Source organism: Epinephelus fuscoguttatus, linkage group LG15, assembly GCF_011397635.1.
Source record: "Epinephelus fuscoguttatus linkage group LG15, E.fuscoguttatus.final_Chr_v1".
In the NCBI taxonomy this organism is placed as follows: Eukaryota; Metazoa; Chordata; class Actinopteri; order Perciformes; family Serranidae; genus Epinephelus; species Epinephelus fuscoguttatus.
In genome coordinates, this window is record NC_064766.1 from 40044638 (window position 1) to 40066856 (window position 22219).

The 22219-nt window shown below is 43.5% G+C and overlaps 1 protein-coding gene across 1 annotated transcript in view; it reads right to left on the bottom strand.

Annotated features, from left to right (window-relative positions):
* kcnq3 (potassium voltage-gated channel, KQT-like subfamily, member 3) overlaps window positions 1–21859 on the bottom strand; it is a 182823-nt gene extending 160964 nt beyond the window's left edge. Inside the window, exons 1-2 of the mRNA XM_049598482.1 lie at window positions 21569–21859; window positions 20508–20952 (exon numbers count right to left, since the gene is read on the bottom strand). Of these exons, the coding sequence (XP_049454439.1) occupies window positions 20508–20821 (314 nt within the window). The 5' untranslated portion in view covers window positions 20822–20952; window positions 21569–21859. The remainder of the gene's footprint in view (window positions 1–20507; window positions 20953–21568) is intronic.
* Between the last annotated feature and the right edge of the window lie 360 nt (window positions 21860–22219).

Sequence of the window (22219 nt, forward strand, 5' to 3'; positions counted from 1 at the left end):
TCTCTGTCCATGGTGCTGAAGTCTCTCCACAACAGACTCTGAAAGTCTCAATATTCTTTTACAGTTTTCCCTAAAATAACTTTTAATATCCCCACACTGTTTGACTGCATCAGTTATATATTACTTTCTGTACGTGCTTGTTGTAGCAGCTTATTAAAGTCAACATCACACTGGGTGAAATACTGATGTGGCTGTCGTGTTAAATCAGATGGAATCAGCTGCATCATTTCCCTGTAATTAAGGCCGGCGTGTCTGGTATAAAAGCGTTGTCTCGGCCTAGTTGCCAGTGTGTTTCTGTGAACCATGAAGAAGTAACATTTGCACGTTTCATACACATCATAGAGAGATAGACAGATTGACAGACACTTTATTCAACACAGGGGAGATTAAGGCACCCAGTAGCTTATTTCACAACACATACAAAAACACAGATACACAAAAGGATAGAGAGCATAAGCGTAAGAATAAAAATGCACAGCAAATGTCTCGTCACAGGAGGTGGAGGACATAGTGGATGGTGCTATACCAAAAAACAATGAAACCAGCAGTGATTTAGTGAGTCACTGCTTTTTCCAGCCGCTTTTTAGGCACCACACACAGGTGTTTTGTAGTGTGTAGAGCTCCTTTCTTTAGTGTTTTTACGTCTCTGCTTTTCTTGCCATGAAAGTGCTACCAAATGTGATTGGTTTTTACCAAGACACAGCTGCTTTTCCTGCCGGGATAGTGCTTCCAGAAGAAGTTGGTTTCTACCGAGACATCTCTGTTTTTCCTGCCACAACAGTGCCACCAAAGCGGCTGGTTTTAACTACGACATCTCTGCCTTTCCAACTGCGATGGTGCCACTAAGAGCGGCTGGTTTTTACAGAGACACTGCTGCGTTTCCTGCCGGGACAGTGACACAAAAAGCAGCTGTTTTTCCCTCAAGACAGTGGGTGCGGTTACATGACGGCTTCTCATTCAGAATGAAATAAATCTGAATGAAATCATTTGGAATTAAAGTCTTTCCAGGTAGTCTACATGGGAAATATTCATTCTGAATGAGGGTTTACACAGAGATCAGTTTAATCGCCTGTATTTGGGTCCGCACAAGGTTTGGGGCAGGGAAGGTTTCTGATTGGATAGGGGGCGGGGCGGATGTTACGTGTTTACGTGTACCAGAAGAAAACACTGTAGTCCTCGCTCCGGATAACAAGATGTTTGATGACGCCGTTCTTAGTGCCTTTTTCAGGCTTGTTTTGCTGATATTCTTGAAGCAGCAGTACGACAACAACCTTGTTCTGCTAATGCTTCGTCTGTGGAGGAGGAGAAGGGAGATAGAAGACCGTGCTGTGGCAAATGGAAACCGGTGAGTGCGACGAGTCCGATTGCTCTATCTCAGCCCGTTGCTATGCACGCTATATACATCATCGCGCCAGAAGGGCAAGGAAACGAGCATGCACAGAAAGACTGGAATGAACTTAAAGAGGAATGAGTGTATACAAGTGCGAGAAATTCTTTAATTCGGAATTACAAACAGAATATTCCAGCCCCTTACATGGGATTGAATTTTCAATCGCATTGGCCATTTTCATTCTGAATTAGGTGTTTACAAGATCACTTTTAATGAACTTTCATTCTGAATGAAAAGGGAATTAAACTGTCCATGTAAACGCACTCATTGCTGAGTTTCCTGAGGGGACAGTGACACAAGAAGTGCATGTTATTCACTGAGACATCGCTGCTTCTCTCGCTGCATTAGTGCCACCAAATGTGGTTGTTTTTTACCATGACAAAAATCTGTTACAAATCAGCGTGCACATGTAACATATCCTTGGTTTGCAAAAACGTACAATGCCAACATTTCTTCTGAGGATCGAGTTGAAAAAAGTCCAAGTTAACCCCTTCAGAACTAGTGCTAACTACTTTACTGGTCTCAACCAATTAAAATGCTCTGACTTAAGTCTGGTTACTGAGGGGACACCAGTTCACCAATAAACATCAGGTTTAAATATTAATTCATTTGCATGCAGATCTCACTTTCTTTCACTGGGTGTAATGTTAATGCACTGAGTTGATCATATTAGGAATTACAGATTTCTTCAACATGGAGAACACACATTTTTACAGATTGATACAGAAATGCAGGAAATCTTTCCTTTTCTGGACCCTTCATCACAGAAATGATGATGAGAGTACAAATATAAGTAAATACTGTATGTGCAAAAAGCGACCAGCATCAAAGCACTCTGTCAAGTTAAAGGGAGGAAGACAGCTTCTAATTCAACATGTCCATGCACAACCACCCTTGCCTGAAACATTTAACCCGTGTCACTGCAGCAGTCTGGGGGGCCACAACGTCCTTGTTTCAGCAGGATGACCATGCATGTCTGACATTAATCCAATGAGCCCGGGGGCTGGAGGACGGCCTCCACCTGCAGAGGAGCGTGTAATCCTTCACAGTGATCTGAGAGCATGAAGCTCACCAGCACTGACAATACAAATCTGACAGCCGTGATTTGCACCCACAGCTGCTCGTCCTCTCTTTCTGTTGCTGTTTTCTGGTGAAAACAACGACATCAACATTCTGTAGAAGTGATGGGGGGGGGATCAAAGACAGTGAGACAGAGATATGGGAATTATACAGACGTGTGTTCTGGGAAGGAGCCCTCCTGTCAGGCCTGTCTGGATACCAGGACGAGGCCAAGGTTCACCACTGATCTGCCACCGAAACTGCTGACCAGCAACATCTCGTGTTTCCCTCGCTCACCCTCCACAGCTCTATCTGTCTCTGTTTATCTCTCCGTGTCTCTCTCTGCTTTCACACATGCTCGCTCTACCTGACTCTCAGCCTCCACTGCAGATCTGATTTCACTCTCTCTACACTGTTGTTATGGTAACCACATTTTTGGTACCACAGTACTTCAGTCCTGTAACGGGGAGCTTGAATTTGATACTCGTGCAACATGAAATTCCCTCACAGCGTCACCTGCAGAGGGCGCACACACTCACACACACACAGACTATAAACTGGGCTCTCTGTTGAAACCAATACAATGAAAATCACAAATCACTGGTGATTCATGTTGCCTCTGATTCTGGGTTAGGGTGCCAGAGATGCTGATTATTAGACAGAAATGAAAACCAGCATTCCCACACACTTTTACCCACAAATTCCCAACTAACTTTTCCAGATTATTTTATGAGTTCACATAAGTCATCTACAGTGAGGAGGTCTATATAGCCATACAGCCATACATTATTAAATACGCACTTCCCACCTAGCCATGCTACAACTGCTGCTGAATTAGTAGCTACAGGCAGAGAGGAGGACCCAAAAGCATTCAGATAATTAAACAATATATGGAGTAAGGGAGCCCTGATTCATCTGTCTTTAAAGGGAAATATCAGTTTATTTCAACCTGTCTCCTATCGTCCTAAATATGTTTCAAGTGACTAGTGACATAAAAATAATAGTTAGCATGTTAGCCGTTAGCCTAGATACAGCCGGGGCGCATAGTAGCGTCAGACCTGTTAAAACGTAAGTGAACGGGCAACCTTCAAGTGCAAAGTTAGTCCACTAAACAAGCTTTTTTTCCACAAAGACCGCCTCATATCGTTAGGAATTTCCGAAATTTCCCTTTAACCTAAGGGGTCCTTGATTTAAAACAACTCTGAAGACTCCTGATTATCAGCATCATTTCGCAACGTACCACAATGAGAGTGGATATTCACATATCTTACAAGCCTCAAATCTCAGTGTGAAAGTGGTCCCTAAAGTCTCCAAAAGTAGATCAGGAGCCAGAGCCTTCAGCAATCAGGCTCCTCTCCTGTGGAATCATCTTCCTGTTACGGTCCGGGAGGCAGACACCGTCTCCACATTTAAGACTAGACTTAAGACTTTCCTCTTTGATAAAGCTTATAGTTAGGGCTGGCTCAGGCTTGCCCTGTACCAGCCCCTAGTTAGGCTGACTTAGGCCTAGTCTGCCGGAGGACCCCCCTATAATACACCGGGCACCTTCTCTCCTTTTCTCTCTCTCTCTCGTGTCCTGTTACTGCATCTTGCTAACTCGGCCATTCTGGATGTCACTAACTCGGCTTCTTCTCCGGAGCCTTTGTGCTCCACTGTCTCTCAGATTAACTCATATCACAGCGGTGCCTGGACAGCGTGACGTGTGTGGTTGTGCTGCTGCCGTGGTCCTGCCAGATGCCTCCTGCTGCTGCTGCCATCATTAGTCATTAGTCATACTTCTACTGTTATTATACACATATGATTATTGTCACACATGTATACTGCCAGATACTAATATATACTTTCAACATATTGTACCACAATAACTGCATCTCTCTCTCTCTCTCTCTCTCTCTCTCTCTGTCTCATTGTGTCATGTGGATTACTGTTAATTTGTTATGCTGATCTGTTCTGTACGACATCTATTGCACGTCTGTCCGTCCTGGAAGAGGGATCCCTCCTCAGTTGCTCTTCCTGAGGTTTCTACCATTTTTTTTCCCCGTTAAAGGGTTTTTTTGGGGAGTTTTTCCTGATCAGCTGTGAGGGTCATACGGACAGAGGGATGTCCCAAATATATTGTAAATTTCAAACCACTTCCAGACCCACAACTCTGAAAATGCTGGCAAACATTTACAGATGGTTTTATGTTTGTATTGAAGTTGAAATTATGTAATTTCTGTACAACACACAGATGTATGGAGGGGGTCTGCCCATTGGTTCGACATCCCATTGTTCCGACCATATTAAACTCATTGTTCCTAAATCCGTTCCGAAATCATCATGATGCCCTGTGGTTAAGGTCTGGTTAGGTTTAGGCACACAAACACTTGGTTAGGGTCAGGAAAAGATCATGGTGTGGGTTAAAATGAAAAAGAAAGTGACAAACACATAAGCCGTGAGCCTGCTCCGCCTCGAGCCCGTCGCAGCGTACCATACGCCCGCCGCGAGCCGTTCAGCACCGCGGACAGTCGGACTAATGGGATGTCGAACCAATGGGCTGTCGAACCAATGACATGGACCTGTATGGAGAGCCAGAGGAAAACCACAATGATGTTAGCAAACTATAAATCAGCCCTAAAACACACATTTGATTTGTTGAGACAGGAGTGGTTTTGAAAACGTCTCTGTCGATGTAATGTTTCTGTTTTCTGCAGCTTTTAACGAACACCATTTCTAATAACACCCAAAGGTGTCCAAGATTAAACATCAGTGACTCCAGAGAAGTTGAGTGGTGGGCTGGACAGAGAGGGCAGAACAGCTGTTTTTCAAACAGCAGATTAATTACAGCCTCAAAGTTGGGAAAGCAGCATTAGAAGGGGGCGGTGATGGATATCAGGGATGAAGGGAAAAATCAATTTTTTTCTGACTTCTAAAAATGGATGCTGTAGATGCTCATTTATCTTCCCCAGGAACATATTTAAGTTTTTTACAGACATTCAGATGAAAGAAATGCTGAATGAGAGATAGCAGTGCGTTACAGACGCTGACAGGAAGCGATGGCATTCATCAATAAACATTACAGCCCACATGTTGCAGTTAAAACTTGTCTAATTTAAGTCGATGTTTGGCGAGGTCAAAGACAGACAGTGAGCTCATTAGTCATGTTTGTGCATCACATTCTCCTGCCGCCAAACTGGAGGTCTGGATTGATTTTCCTTCATCGTCTTATCGTCTCGTATAGAATCTGTTGAGGTAATGATCAGTGTCTGGTTCTTCACACGCCTGATTAGGTTTCAGTATTTAGCAGAAACTGGTGTAAATGAATCTCCGCAAGCTCTGATGGAGACGAGCTCTAAAGACAACACGTTTGGAAACACACCTCATCAGACGGAGACTGAAAATGTTTCTGAATAGATCTAAAAGCTGCCACACAATGCTCTGCTCCCACCAGCTCTCTGTTTCCACCCCTGGTTGTTAAATATTGATCAGTTATTGGCGTAGAGTCTCTCCTTCAAAGGAGCTCCAGTCAGATGTGGTTGAGAGAAAATTTGGATTGCAGCTGCAGAGGCCTGACAGAGCGAGGCTCAGTGTGACGACAGCGTCAGACAACAGAAGCTGGAGATGAGCTGGAAAGAGAAAATCTCCTGGGGAAAGATATGTGGGTTTATACTGCAGAGAAAAGTGTTTAGATCTGCTGTTTTTGGCTGTAATCAAGTAAATTAATATCTAAAAAAGATCAAGGTACTTTGTCACATTGATGCAAATTCATGTAAATGCAGTTTTGCCATGAATCAGCGCTGCTCTTTTTTTATTTTGCTCAAATGTTGGGTGGTGTAACACAAGCAGAGATATTAAAAGGAGAGTGAGCTTTGCATAAACAGTGTTATAAAGTCTGTGATGGCAGACACCGATTAATCTGATGGTTATTGATCGTGTTGTCTATAAAATGTGAGAGAACAGTGGATTAATCGATTATCAGAACTGATGCTAACTGATCTTCTGTCAACCAACTAACTGATTTACCCACTTATTGTTTCAGCTCCTGAGAAGAAAACTCTCTGAAGTCAGGCTCCACTGTCTTCTATATATCACAGAGTAACTCACGATACGACACTATCACAATACGTTACCCACGATCACGATGGAATCATATTACAGCCACTCTGCGATACTTAATACACTGCAAGACAATCATCTTCAGTACGTCACAATGTCTGTTAGGGTTCCCCTTGAAAGTTGGACATTCAAATCATCGATCAGAGACCCGTCAGTCGACTGAGATTGCTTCAAGTCGAGCAGTCAGGATTTTTTTTTGTTTGTTTTTTTTGGTCAGTGTGCTGTGCCGTGTAATTCTGCAACACATTCTCACTGCGACCTCGTCACATGTCCACGTTTGGTCATGGACTTTCCACGTCCACATATGACGTCCAAGGTACCCTGGGTGTGTTGGTTGTGGATGTTCTGAGACGCCGTGTCAGCTTCAGCCTGTTACATGCATTGTCTGTTTTCAAAATACACTTCTGTTTTCACAGGAAATGTACAGTTTGATACAGTCTCTTTCAAAATAAAAGCACTACGTCGCTACAACACCGCAAATTGCTGTTTAGGCAACAAAAGCACCACTCGCTGGGGTGAAAGTTGGTGTTTGTTGAAACCATCCCACACACCCTGCTTGGACTTTTGCTGCCTTCATTTTTTGCTGCTGTCCTGCTGCATTTCTCCCTGAAGCCACTGGGTGCCATTAAACTACAATGACAACCAGCCGCATATCATGCCGACGTTAAAGGACGGTTTCTGCGCTGGATTTCGACAACTTCGGAGTGAGAGCGGGTTGACTTCTGGCGACGTCTTGGTCCCTGGATTTTACTACAGAGTGAGCGCTCTTGACTTTCACAAAACTCTTTGGTACAGACATCTGCGGACAAGATGCAGCGGCACAGAGGAGGAGAAACTCTGCACCGTAACACTCTGAGATAATATTATCTTCTCTCTTCTGCTTAGCAGTGGTGATTGGGGGCAGCAGTAGCTCAGCCCATAGGGACTTGGCTTGGAAACTGAAGGGTCACCGGTTCAAGTCTGCTTCAAGTTCAAGTAGACTGGTACCTAGAGAGGTGCCAGTTCACTTCCTAGGTGCTGCTAAGGTACCCTTGATCAAGACACTGAACCCCCAGCTGCATGGGGAATCTGCCCAAGGCAGAAATATAGAAAAAAACAAATCGTCAAATTTACGAATTCAGTGGTAAAATTAGGACAATATATTGAATTCCACAATATCGCGTTAAAAATATCTTCATACCATCGTGGTGATATCTGCCAAGACATTATGTGGTTATTACGACCCCACAGAGCCGGGCAAAGAGCTCTCTGCAATGTAGGCCTTTACAAAATATAACATCCTCTTGCAGGCAATACATTTTTAAGTGATCACTACATGGCTGCAAGCAATCAGACCATATTCTCCACCTCAGCCAGATTTACACTGCTGCACTGCAAGTCCACACTGACTCTAACTCAGGTGCACGAGCTGAGACCTGACGTGAGACGTGGTCGTAGCCTCCGCTCATGTCCACATTGATAAATGCAGAACTTTACATTTGTTTCATAAATGAGGGCCAGTGTTTCTCCTAGCTTCTCCTGTTAGACAACATATCCTGTTCATGAGACGAGGAAACAGTCTGACAGAGACAGTGAGACAACGGTAAACTCTGAGCAGCTCTCTCTCAATCCTCATTATTGAAATTAAACTGTTGTGTATAATTCTGCCGGGGCCCCTCTGAAACCGCCTGAGAGGCCGCCGGTGTTTCCTGAACCCCACCAGGGAATTAGAGTGATCCAAAGTCACCCAGCTCATATTAAAATCCCCTGCGGGGGAAAAAGGACTGCCGGCTTAAATTCAATTATTTGGGTTATCAGTCAAAGTGCCAGGCTGTCAGAATAAATGTTGAACAGACACTTTGATGTGCCGAGTCAAGTTTGCTTCAGAAAATTCTGCATAACTTCCACCTGTGGATGAATCTGAAGTATTTTGGGAATCCTCTCTCCATGCAGGCCAAACAACAAACCACACATTCATGACTTTACAAGCTTTTACTTGAAGTACATCTTTATTTTTTCATGAATAGATTTTCTTGTTGAGTCACTGCAGGTCAGACCCTGGTGAAATGTTTTTGGAAGATGTGTTTTAGTCTAAAATGTCAAATAATCCAACTTCATGCTGACTTTGGTTCAAACAGAGCAGGCAGCTGCTGTGTGAGTTCTCAGAGTTTTCACATGTAGAATGTTACACAGGTTATTTTCTGACAGCACGACATCTCCCTCCACCTCTTCATACATCTGCGTCTGTGTAGTTTCTTTATCTCCGTCCACCCATCTGTTTCTGCTCTTTAATCCCCGTCCCACTTGCCTCTCCTTCCTATACATGTGTCACGTTGAAGTGCTGCCTATGCATCATAATCTGTGGGTGAAGAGTGTGAGTAACGCTTCCCCCTGCTGTCAACACAAACCACTAAAGTGCCCTTGAGCAAGACACTTAACACCTAAAGAGCTCCAGTTAGAGCTGAACAGATGTGTCCACCTCTGGATGGATTTTGTCCCTGTGTGTGTGTGTGTGTGTGTGTGTGTGTGTGTGTGTGATCTCTGGTCTTACAAGTCCTGCATGAATAATGTTAATTATCATCACTTTATGAGGATGAGTTCACTAAAATTACAGCCATGAAGACATTTTACATGTTACATTTTCTGTTTAATGTGGCAAATATAAAGCCAACATAGGACTATTTTTATTTTTGAATTAATTTCAGATTTGACACACATCTTTTTTAGTATGTGGTTTGTGACAACACTGTTAGAGTCTCGGCCTCAAACCTTTCCACAAACATATGAGATATATCTAACCCAAACATTTCAAACCTTTTTTTTGCTCGTAGCTGCAGGGATGGGATTTAGGCTGAGACAGCATGTACATGGACATTTTTTAATGTAGCTTTTCCTGTAAGTTTCAGTGTTTCATGTTAAATGCAATTTAGGTTGCTAAAAACTGACATTTGTAAATATCCCATCCAGGATGAAGATGTCCAAAAACACAGATTTCAGTGTTGATATACAAACAGGGAAAACAGATTTTTTGGCTTGTGATGTCAGACTGTGTGCCGTTATCTCTTTCTGTGAGGCGTCACAAAGGAGGTGACATTTCATGCAATGGCAGATGTGGCCAAAACAGAGCTGGTTCTGACCTAACAGGACTTCTTACATGTTCACAAATAAATGTGCAATTACTCTCCCACTATTTTGAAGAACAGAGGCATGAGAATGAGCTACAGAGGTCAGTGCTGCAGGTAGCCTTCCTATAATAGCTATTCTTCAGGCTTCTGATTGGCCAACAGTGTTGCCAGGTGGGAAATGTAGGATTATCGTACCAGAGAAAATTATCGTATTTTGAGGGAAATTATCGTACATCCGTCATGACCAAAATAACAATCCTACTAATGCACTATCGGCAAATATAGTCACTCTAGTGTTTACTTTTTTCACATTTTCCTCGCTTTTGTTTTTCCTCTTCTTCTTCTTCTGTTTTGAATCTCATTCTCGCTCGACTTCCTGACGGGTCCCAGCATCTCGTGGGGCGGGTACAGCTGACCATTCAGCCAATCGTGCTCATTGTTTAGAGACAAACGTCACCCGTATCTCACGCTAAGCAAAGTGTGATTGGCTGGAATCGTGTCACATGGGAAGAGATGCCTTCAGGGCTCACAAAAAAACTCTGGCATACTGATTACAACCACACATTCATGAAAAGGTCAAATTATCATACATTTGGTCTTTTTTGGGATTACTGATCGTACATCGTACAGAGGGCCAAATTATCGTACAAATACGATAATTATCGTACACCTGGCAACGCTGCATGGCCAACATCGTATTCTACTTTGCGTGATCGGGGTATATCGCCACCTGTTGGTTTAGCAGGTCCTTGCGCCCTTACTTCAGTCATGTTTTTGCATGTTCATTTGGACATAAGTCTTATATAACAGTGTGACAGGATTTTAATTCTGAGAACAAAGGAGGGACAATACCTACGCACATGTGCACGAGGCCTTAAATATCTCTTAATCATCGGCTGAATTTACTGACAGAACATTTCACTCTTGAAAAACTAACAGCAACTGTGAGATGATCTAAAAGCTCCAGTGTGGAGGATCTCAGGGGATATAATGGCAGAAATAGACTAAAATATATTAAGTATGATTTCTCTAGTGTATAATCTGCTGAAAATAATAACTGTTGGGTTTTACCTTTGACTGAGCCGTTTATATCTACACGGGGAGCAGGTCCTCGTCTACGAGGTTTGCCATGTTGCACCGCCATGTTTCTACAACAGGGGCATTCACATTTTTGCTTCCATCACAGTCGTGAGACGCCCCAAAAAACACAGATTTTTTTTAAAGTGAATCTGCTTTAGTCAGAGTTTTTACAGGTTTAAACCACCTGGAGTCTCATTTATACACATTTTGTACGCACAAAAAGAGGCCTGAAAGAGGCGTACGCCACTTCCCACGCAAAAGTTGTGATCTATAAAAACAGATTTGATGGGAGAAACTTTGACCCATGCTTATGAACATTTTGGAGACGGGAAATTGGCGACACAGATGGTGAGGTGGAGGTCTGATTGTAGAAATTGTTGAATATTTTTTGCACACGCCATTTTTGACTTTTGTGCATGTGTACATTTTTAGTATGGATCCTATGCACCGTTTTCTCTGTTGGTTTTGGAGACGATAAGTTGGATAATTCGGTTCACAGTAAAAACCTCCTGGACATCTGGATTAGAAATAAGGCATGCGCACATGAAGTTATCAAAGCAAATAGGCGGGCACACATCTGCAGGTGCCAAGCAAGTGCGGCGTCTACGACATGCCAAACATGAGCGGGAGTGGCACAAATTTGTAACATGAAACTGCTTTTTTTTCAGTGTTTTACCGCTTTAAACCAGCTGGTCTGTTTGCTTTGAAAAGGAAGAGACCTCTGGGGATAATTCAGCTCCTGGTAAAAACCTCCTGAACAATGAACACTAACACTATTAACCAGGAGAAGTGTCAGCTGGTTGCAATCTGCAATCTTCAGCACTAGATGCCACTAAATCGCCCTGAATCGTACACACTGGACCTTTAAAATGATTTACATTTGCCTTCTTTATCATATATAAATATATGCATATAAATAAAACTAAAGTAAATGTGGAAAAGTCAAAAGGCAGAAATACAATGTATGATGGAGGAATATGAAATATCTTTAAACATTATGGTGATGTGAGCAACAACTAACAAGAAGCTCAGGGTCAAGCAGGAACAATACAAAAGAGATCTTGAGAAAAAAGGATATTTTTTTGGCATTTATATGAAACAACCCTTTAAATTAATAATTCAGTGGCCTTATGATGTCATAAATGTGTCTTGTGTTTTGGATTAATGCAACATAATCTATAAACATTTGTGCAGGAAATGTCATTTTACACACACACACACACACACTATCTGATTTAAACACAGCTGCAGCAGTAAAATGACCTTGTTTAACCTCGACCTCATGTTACCTGCAGCTGACATCCCCTCTCTACTCTATGACATCATACGTAAAGACAGAAACAAGGTATGTCATCATACGTAAAGACAGAAACAAGGTATGACATCATACATAGAGACAGAAACAAACTATGTCATCATACGTAGGGACAGAAACAAGGTATGACATCATACGTAGAGACAGAAACAAGCTATGTCATCATACGTAGGGACAGAAACAAGCCATGTCATCATACGTAAAGACAGAAACAAGGTATGACATGATACGTAGAGACAGAATCAAGCTATGTCATCATACGTAGAGACAGGAACAAGGTATGACATCATACGTAGAGACAGAAACAAGCTATGTCATCATACGTAGAGACAGAATCAAGCTATGTCATCATACGTAGAGACAGGAACAAGGTATGACATCATACGTAGAGACAGAAACAAGCTATGTCATCATACGTAGAGACAGAATCAAGCTATGTCATCATACGTAGAGACAGGAACAAGGTATGACATCATACGTAGAGACAGAAACAAGGTATGACATGATACGTAGAGACAGAATCAAGCTATGTCATCATACGTAGAGACAGGAACAAGGTATGACATCATACGTAGAGACAGAAACAAGATACGTCATCATACGTAGCGACAGAAACAAGGTATGACATCATATGTAGAGACAGAAACAAGATACGTCATCATACGTAGCGACAGAAACAAGGTATGACATCATACGTAGAGACAGAAACAAGATACGTCATCATACGTAGAGACAGAAACAAGATACGTCATCATACGTAGAGACAGAAACAAGGTGTGACATCATACGTAGAGACAGAAACAAGATACGTCATCATACGTAGAGACAGAAACAAGATACGTCATCATACGTAGAGACAGAAACAAGGTATGACATCATACGTAGAGACAGAAACAAGATACGTCATCATACATAGAGACAGGAACAAGGTATGACATGATACGTAGACAGAAACAAGCTATGTCATCATACGTAGAGACAGAAACAAGGTATGACATCATACATAGAGACAGAATCAAGCTATGACATCATACATAGAGACAGAATCAAGCTATGTCATCATACGTAGAGACAGAAACAAGGTATGTCATCATACGTAAAGACAGAAACAAGGTATGACATCATACGTAGAGACAGAAACAAGGTATGTCATCATACGTAAAGACAGAAACAAGGTATGTCATCATACGTAGAGACAGAAACAAGGTATGACATCATACGTAGAGACAGAAACAAGGTATGTCATACGTAAAGACAGAAACAAGGTATGACATCATACGTAGAGACAGAAACAAGCTATGTCATCATACGTAAAGACAGAAACAAGGTATGACATCATATGTAGAGACAGAAACAAGGTATGTCATCATACGTAGAGACAGAAACAAGGTATGACATCATACAGGAACAAGCTGTGTTTTGATTCAAACATGTTAGAACGTTGGACTCCACTGGAGTTGATTTGTGTGTGTGTGATAAGCTGATAAATGTCGGAGTGTTTGCATGTAATTTCACTGCGGCTCCGCCACCAGCAGCCCATATGGAGCTGCCATATTGGGTGTTGCATATGTTGCGTTGCAGTGAAACACGGCGTGTCGTCACTTAAACACGAGACACATAACGAGCTGAAGGGTGAGTCAGCCTCGTCGGTGTTTTCCTCTCTCGTCTCCGAGTTAATGAGCGAAGAAGAGCAGAAACAAACTGTGGTGTCGGTCAGCAGCTGAGAAGAGGCGTCTCTGGGGATGCTCTTTGTCCTGAGTTCAGACTCTCAGGCAGAACTTCTTTAAAGGCTGCACACAAACTGCACCTCCGCAGCCAAAACCATCTGTTAGACCAAAAATAACCAGAATACTGGGCAAACTAAACCAACAACAGATTACAAAGCAAGTCACTTCTGGGGATTATTGCAGCCCAAAATGACCACCAAGAGACTGGAAATATTGAAAATTAAAATCAGCTGCAAAAACTGAAATGGTTGAGAGAAAGACGCTGGAGATAATAAGCTCCAGTGAGAGTAAAGTAAGTCAGACACTTCCTCCCATGCTGTGTATAAAAGATATTAGATTTAGAAATAGTCAAATATAACGTCCTCCTCAACACGTCTACGAGGACGTTAGCTCGTGACGACACACACAACATCCACACCAGGCTGTCGACATGTTAAAGTGCTGTTGACAAGCGTTCACAGGAGAGTTTACAGGTCGCTGTCTCTCTCTTTTCAGTCTGCAAATAACAAAACTGTAATGACTCAAATCTTCTAAGTGTGTTCAGATTTTTAACAGCTACAATATAAAGGGACAGTTCACCCCAAAATCAAAAACACATTTTTTTTAAATTTTTATTCATCTTATTCATTCATCTGTCGTGCTAAATTTTATCAGTCTGCCTTCTCTCCAGTATAATGGAACCAGATGTCACTCAGCTTGTGGTGCTCAAAGCGCCAAAAAATACGATTGAAAAACTCAACAGCAATGTGTCTTTACAGAAATCATGACCCAGTTACTCAAGATCATACACACACCTTGTTGTGAGCAGTTTCACGTCAGCACATTCTCATCCCAACTCATCAAATACCGACACTTGGTCAGTGGACCTACACGTCAGTGTATGATGCCCTTCATCATTAATTTTGGATGTTCAGCCATGACGTGGCAACTTACATGTATTGTGTCTTTTCAAAATCAACTTCCATTTTCACAGAAAATGTGCACTTTCCCCTTGTTACATACACACACACTCTTCAAAATAGACTTATAACGCAGGTAAAAAAAAAAAAAAAACAACCTTCATTTTAAGTATCCTGTCTTAGGTTTAGCCAACAAAAGCATGTGCTTAGGTTTAAAACAAAATCATACTTTGGCATAAAACACGTATGTTTGTTAAACACACCGTCACTGTGACCTCGTCACATGTCCACGTTTGGTCATGGACTCTCCACGTCCACATATGACGTCCAAGGTACCCTGGGTGTGTTGGTTGTTGACGTTCTGGGACGCCGTGTCAACTTCAGCCTGTTACATGCATTGTCTGTTTTCAAAATACACTTCTGTTTTCACAGGAAATGTACAGTTTGCATACAGTCTCTTTCAAAATAAAAGCACTATGTCGGTACAACACCCCAGATTGACGTTTTTTTCCTTCAACAACACACATGTTGTTGGGTTTAGGAAAACAGAACAGGCTTTGGCTTTGCAGTCACACGGTAAACTAACACAGGCCCTACTAGGACCTAGGCCACCTTAAGTCTCATTTTTGTCCCACCGTGAATTAAACAATAATGGTGACCCACTGCGTAACATGCCTGGAGACACTGACCGAGCTAGGGATGGGCAGCACAAGCAAAAAAACTATTCGAAAATCATGGCAACTATTCGACAATTTTTCGAATGATTAATGAATGTCCGCCACGGACATTTACACAATGTCACGGATAAACATGGGTAAATGCATGAAAAAAAATCATCACATATCACCTCTGATAATGGTTTATTCATTTAAAAACACATTGTGCTCGTGTAGCACACTATTTCATGTAGTTTTTATCTGCTGGAGGGTCGCGTAGGGGAGCGTAGCGCGACAAAAATAGAAGAGCATCCTAAAATAGAGAGTTGTCATGCGACAGATGGTGGTTGTCACACGACAGACGGGGGTTGTCACGCGACAGACGGGGGTTGTCGCGCTGCTCCCGTTGCCGGTGGAGCTGCTGTAATTGATTAACGGGGGGCGAGCTGCTACGGGACTCGCGCTGCAGACGGGTCGCGCTGCTGATGTCCCTCGCCGCCTCCTGCGTGCCTCGCTCTCAAATGACTGTGCATACTTGTTGTAGACTTGTGATACGCAAGCTTTGCCTTACAGAGTTTGCACTGCACCTCATTTTCGTTTATTTTGTCGAAGTTGTTCCACACGGAACTTTTTGATGACTGTAGTAGTCTCTGCATGTTTCTCCTGTTTGTAGAAGAGCATCAAACTAGCTGGTAGCCCATCTCACACTGCTGTAGCAATCCTATACTGCCCTCGTGCGGTTAGGAGCTGAATTGCATGTCAAATAAAGGGGGGAAATAAGACAGCGAATAGTAATAGTCGCATTAAAAAATCGATTTTTCAAAATAAAACGACTATTCGAAAATTCGAAAATCGTGACCCATCCCTAGACCGAGCACTGTTTTTAACAACTTCAGAGTGAGACCAGGTTGGTTTGTTACTAACATAATGCAGTGTCACATGGCATAAGTCACCTATGTCACGTGACATACATCACAAACATAGTATACATACTAGCACACTACATTGTTACTGAAATAGTTTAACTGACATATGGTTTCACACAGGAAACGGACGGCAGGCTCCGTGAAAGTCTGGAGTTCGTTTCCACATGTCCTATGCAGATTTTCTCAATTTTTACACGATGGAAGAAGCTCAAAGCCGATAATAATTCTGTTGCCCGGTCTCATACCGCCGCTACGTGCATCAGTATCTGACGCCGAGGGTCACTGACCAAGCGTCTGTATTTGAGGGGTTGGAAGAAAAAAAGCAGGTTGTTAGGAACTATCTTCCTTCTACTGAGCTACACCCACTAACCGTATCACATTGCGCAGAAGGAAGCACCTAGTCATGGACGAGAGGCTCGTGCTTTTGAGAGCGCGAGATGTAAACAATAATGGCATCCTCCTCTGCTGAGGTGTACTGTTAGTTAGCTCAGTGGTGCTAGGTGAGCTAGCAGTAGATGCACACTTCCTTTTGTGCAGTGATACAGTTGACAGATTTTTTTTTTTGTCTTTATCTCAGAGTGAACTGTCCCTTTAATTTCCAGTTTTCCACACACACACTCAAATACCAAGCCAGCATTTTAAGATTTTTGTCTGTCTCCGCTCATAAAAGCTGTCCTGATTCTGAAGAGGGTTATTTTTTGTGTGGAGAGATCAGATAAACTGGCAAACATTCCTTAAGTTGCATAAAAATTGGAGAGATTTGAAAAAGTTGCCTTCTACTCTTGAATCACAACTTCCTGACGGGACTGAAAAGCGACGAGTCAACAACACGCTTCATGTTCTAACTTAACAAAATGCACTGAGTTTCCAGACGAGGTTCGTACCAACACTGGCGCTGATGAAACACTTTGTAAACTGGTTGTTGACTGTTGTTTATTCTCAGTTTTTCAAAGGTCTATTTGGGAGGAACAACATTTTCACTAGAGCCCTGTCGATGTCAGATTTTTGGGACAGACACTGATGATGCTGATATGAGGATTTCTTAAAAATCCTGTTCTTCAAGCTTGTGACTAAGTGGGAACGAAAGAAGACAGCAGCTGAATGTTTGTTCATTTTGACTCCAGATGATGAGTTTGCAACTCTGGCAGCAACAAAACCACATTTGGAACAACAGTGAAAACGGTGGTGAATTTTGAGATGTTACGGCTTCATGAAAACAAACAAACTGAAGGTATTTCCTGCCCCCTGCTATCGACTGCCATTTTGGTGATGGGACAGAGCAGACGTTAAAATCACAGCATTTATCAGACAGGAGAGCTGAAATGTGTCCAAACAGCTCTGAGGGAGGGAAAGGTCGACAGTTATGAGATGCTGGATGAGAATATTAATTACTGCTTTGTGACATAACATCCACATCATCACCAGAGAGACAAAACTTCTGAAAACACACACAGAGCAGCAGTGAGAATCAGACAGACACTATTAATGACCTGCTGCTTTATTAGATCACAGCCTTAATTATGACAGTCACATGGACTTCAGACGATGTTTGATGATTTAAAGGTCAAAGATGTCTGCGTTCAATTTGGGCTGAATCTGGTTTAAAACTGATGTTTTTAAATACACATGTGTTACATAAAACATCTGTTTCAACACCATTTACGTGACTGTATTCAAACTTGCACTAAATTAGACTTGATCACACTGAAATATGAAGCAGCACTTCCCGTCAGGCCGCATGCAAACTCCACCTACCCAAGGATAGGCCTTAGTGGGATACTCTAGTGATTCAGTATTGCACTTCCATGAAGTTGGAAACAGATTTACAAATGAATCATCAAAGAGAGATTCAGGACATTCTGACTCTTAGTCCAGAAAACACTACATTTCCCATAATGCAACTGAGATGTTTCTTTTATTTGAGTCTCCCTGCCTGGGAAACAGCCACGTCTTTCAAACTCCAGACGTTGTGTTAAAATGTGTCGTCTCCAAGCCCTGATGACATGGATATGACATCACCAGGGTTCGATGCAGTCACAGGAATATATGTTGGCATTGTACCTTTCTGCAAACCGCAAATATGTTACATTTGCACGTAATTATGTAGCAGGTACGTTGAAGTTTTTTGTTTCAACAACGCTGTGGTTGACGTGTGGTTATGTTTAGTGCACCCAAAAATGAACATTCAGCCATTATCTACTCACCCATATGCCGAGGGAACTCTGTTTTTAGCCACATTGTAGCCTGCAGTCAGAGCCACAGGCTACAATGAGTTTAAATGACGTTTGTCCAAACAACTTTTTATGTCGGGGCTTCAGGACACTTGGATCACTACGGACGAGCAGTATGGAGATATTTTGTGGTTTCAGTTATGTGTTTTTGGACGTTTGAATCTGGAGCGCCGTCAGCCTCCATTAGGTGGAGTTGTGCTGCTACCTCCTCTCCCCTTGGATCTCTGCAAGTGATGTGAAGACTCTAAAACTTCACCTGAGCCTCCCTCGGCATATGGGTGAGTAGATAATGGCTGAATTTACATTTTTGGGTGCACTATCCCTTTAAGGGCATGCTTATGGAGACACAATACCTGTTAGAAGAGCAGCAATGTGTCAGTAGCACTTTTTATGGCACAATTTCCACCAGAAAAGCAGTGATGTCTCTGTAAGCAACAACTGTTTTTTGTGGCACTATCCCCGCTGGAAAAACAGTGATGTCTCTGTAAAAAAGAGCCAATGTTCATGGCACTATCGCTGCAGGAAAAACAGCAATGCGTTGCAACAAAACACCCACATTTGGTACCTAAAGTGCCGCTGGAAACAGCAGTGACTCATTTTATCACAACCGGTTTTGCAGCTTGGCAGGCGTCTCGCCTAGGTGACACACCATCCGCCATCTCCTCCACCTCCAGATCACAACAGTCAGTTCATAAAGTTGGTCAGTTTGTTGTTGATACATATCAAATGTACGAATCTAACATATTCATGGTGTGCAGAAATGTACGATGCCAACATTTTCTTCTGGAGCCTGAGCTGCAGGGTTACTGTGTCAGACTTGACAGAACTCCTCCAGAGCCACAGAGGACTTTATACACAGGCTGAGAAAGAGTAACCACAATGAAAATTAATTTTAATGTGTGAAATCGATAGAAAGCATCTTCAGCTATGAATGAAGCCATATTTCCTTTTCACCACAAAGAACACCAGAACACAACTCCTGTTTTTTTAGTGCCACAAATACACCACAAACCATTTTCTTTTTTATCTCAGCATAAAGTGAATATCTTTTGGTTTTGTTCTGTTGTTGAGATAAAACAGGAAGCTGGAGACGTCACTTTGTGTTCTGGGGTATCATTTTTTGATGCTTTATAGACTAAATGATAAAGAAATATCAGTCACATGTTCCAGCTCTACAGCAGGTCTGATACCAAAAAAAATCTCACTTTTCTTCAAAATTCTGCTTTTAATCTAAACTCTATGCATTTATTACACATACACATCAGTACACCTGCTCACTTCGGAGTGACCTGAACAAACAAGACAAGCAGCCCCACACATACTTCTTCGACATACATATGGATGTGTGACACCAGCTGAGCATCAGAGCTAAAATAAGCTAAAGTCCACTAAAACCTGCTCTGAAGCCAAAAGTGTGAAAGAGCCACACCAGGAGAGAGTCCAGCACCGACTCTGCCTCTGAGCCTCTGAGCTGAGAGCTTGGTAACCTACTTCAACAGAAAATATCACACTGATCATGCACCACGTTTCATCAGCCATCTGTTACAGCTCCACTTATGTAAGTTTGGTGGGTTTAAGTGGAAACTTTTGAAAGCACAGGCATTCACAGCCTCTCTGTCCATTTCCAGGAAACAAGTCCACAGCTGACACCTCAGCTCAGACCAGCACACAAGTGAAATGTGAAGGAGCCGAGATCTGACTGTGACATTGCATAACCAAGCAGCCACGGTGACATACAGAAGGAAACTATTCATTCCCCGCATCAATATTAGGTTACGACCTAACTGGATTCCACATCAGCGGAGAACAAGCCTTCATTAATGGACTGGAAATTGCTGCAACAAAGTGAGTCCCCTCGCTCCTGAGACTCTGCAACAACCAGCTGTTTCCAGCTCCCCCGTGACTCCCAGCGGGGTGAGGAGGCTCTCACTGCTCCGCTGCTCCCTTCATCTCAATAAGCCATTATTAATCACTGCGCACAAGTTGTAAAAACAAAACAAAAAAAACGCTCTTTCATGTACTCACACGAACGCGTGGTAGAGCAGCGCCCATCCTCTCGGCCTCTCCAGCGCGTCGTAGAGCAGGTTCTGGATCCTCCTCTTGCGGATGTTATTCCTCTTGGCCGGCCGGGTGTAGTTAAGGGGGGTCTTGGCGAGCAGCCCGATGCCGATGCCCTGAGAGCCCCGCTTGAAGTCATCCCGACCCGAAGCCACCAGCAGCAGGGCGCCATCCTTGTCCGCTCCCCCGGTGCCTTGGTCCAATAAGTCCCCGGGAGGAGCGCCGGAGGTCTTCTTCTGCTCCTCCGAGCCGCTAGCGACGGTCCTGGACCGGAGCCCCATGGTCAGTGCTGGATGCCCGGTGTGGGCAGCATGCCATGATCCGGGCGCTGGATCCGGAGACACCCCCTCCTCAGCCGCGGGTCATTTAAGGATGTGGTCCCCGGCGCGAAGGGAGGTGCTCAGCAGTCTGACTGGAAAACAGAGAAAGGAGGAGTGATGGAGGGAGAGGGGGAGACAGAGAGAGAGAGGGAGAGCGAGAGCGTAACATCCTTTATTTTTGAGAAACCATCGGCATCTGGTACATTTTGGTTCGCACAGAGCAGAAATCCGACAAGATCATTTGGAAGAACTGTGCGTAAAAGCCGCAAAACCCCCACGCCCTTATTATGAAAACACTAGAGATGTTACAGGGACACAATACGGGAGGTGAGATCACCACAAAGTCGGATAAACTCACTAAAGAGCAGCGCAGACGCGTTTGAGTCCAGTGTCAGAGAGATGCTACGCGACGTGAGGCGATAAAACACCTGATTCCTGGCGATGCTGAAGCCTGTCAATCAATCAACTGGAAATCTAAACGGGCATCAAGCAACAATTGCCCACTTGCCAAACACCTTCTCCTGCCCAAAAACCACACACGCATACACATACACTCTCTCTCACACTTACACACACACACACTGGAGAGACAAAGACCTGGCATCACGCTGCATCCCGTCACACACAAACACAGCAAATAAAGAGGCACATATGGGAGGAAACCCGCCGGAGACAAAAACAGCTCCCAGCAGCCGCACCGAGCCCTACCAGCAGCGGTTCCCGTGCATGGCTCGTGTCTCCGGGGCTTCCAGCCTCCATCCACCTGCAGAGGAAGCGGCGCTGAGGCTGAGGCGGCGGCAGCGGAGGAGGAGGAGGAGGAGGAGGAGGGTGGAGACGGAGGATGGAGAGCAGAGATGCTGCGTGAAGGAGGTCGATACTCAAACTGAAACGGAGGAGAAGCAGGAGGGAGAAAGAGGAGAGGAGAGAGAGAGGATCAGGCTTTCATCAGCAGCAACGCAGACGCAACGTGCGCGCGCGCACACATATATACACGCCGGACCGTGTGCACGCGCTGGAGGATGCCGTCCACCTGAATGTATGCGGGAAACAAGCATGTAAACACAGGCAGGTGTAGGCAGACGCGCGCATGAGATCTTCATCGGCACAGTCATGCACACGTGTACGCGCCTGTTGTCATATGCATGTGTCACATATAATGAAACACGCGCGCGCACACTGCATAAACACACTCTGACCGGAAGAAGAGACACAAATGCTCCACTACATGTGCTGCACGCAGCGTTACACAAGTGTCACACACCTTAAAGTTACTCATGAAGCAGCTGGGCTCCTGTCACTGTTAATGTATGACATTATTGGATATTCATGCGTTCATATTTAAGCAGTACTTTATGTGCT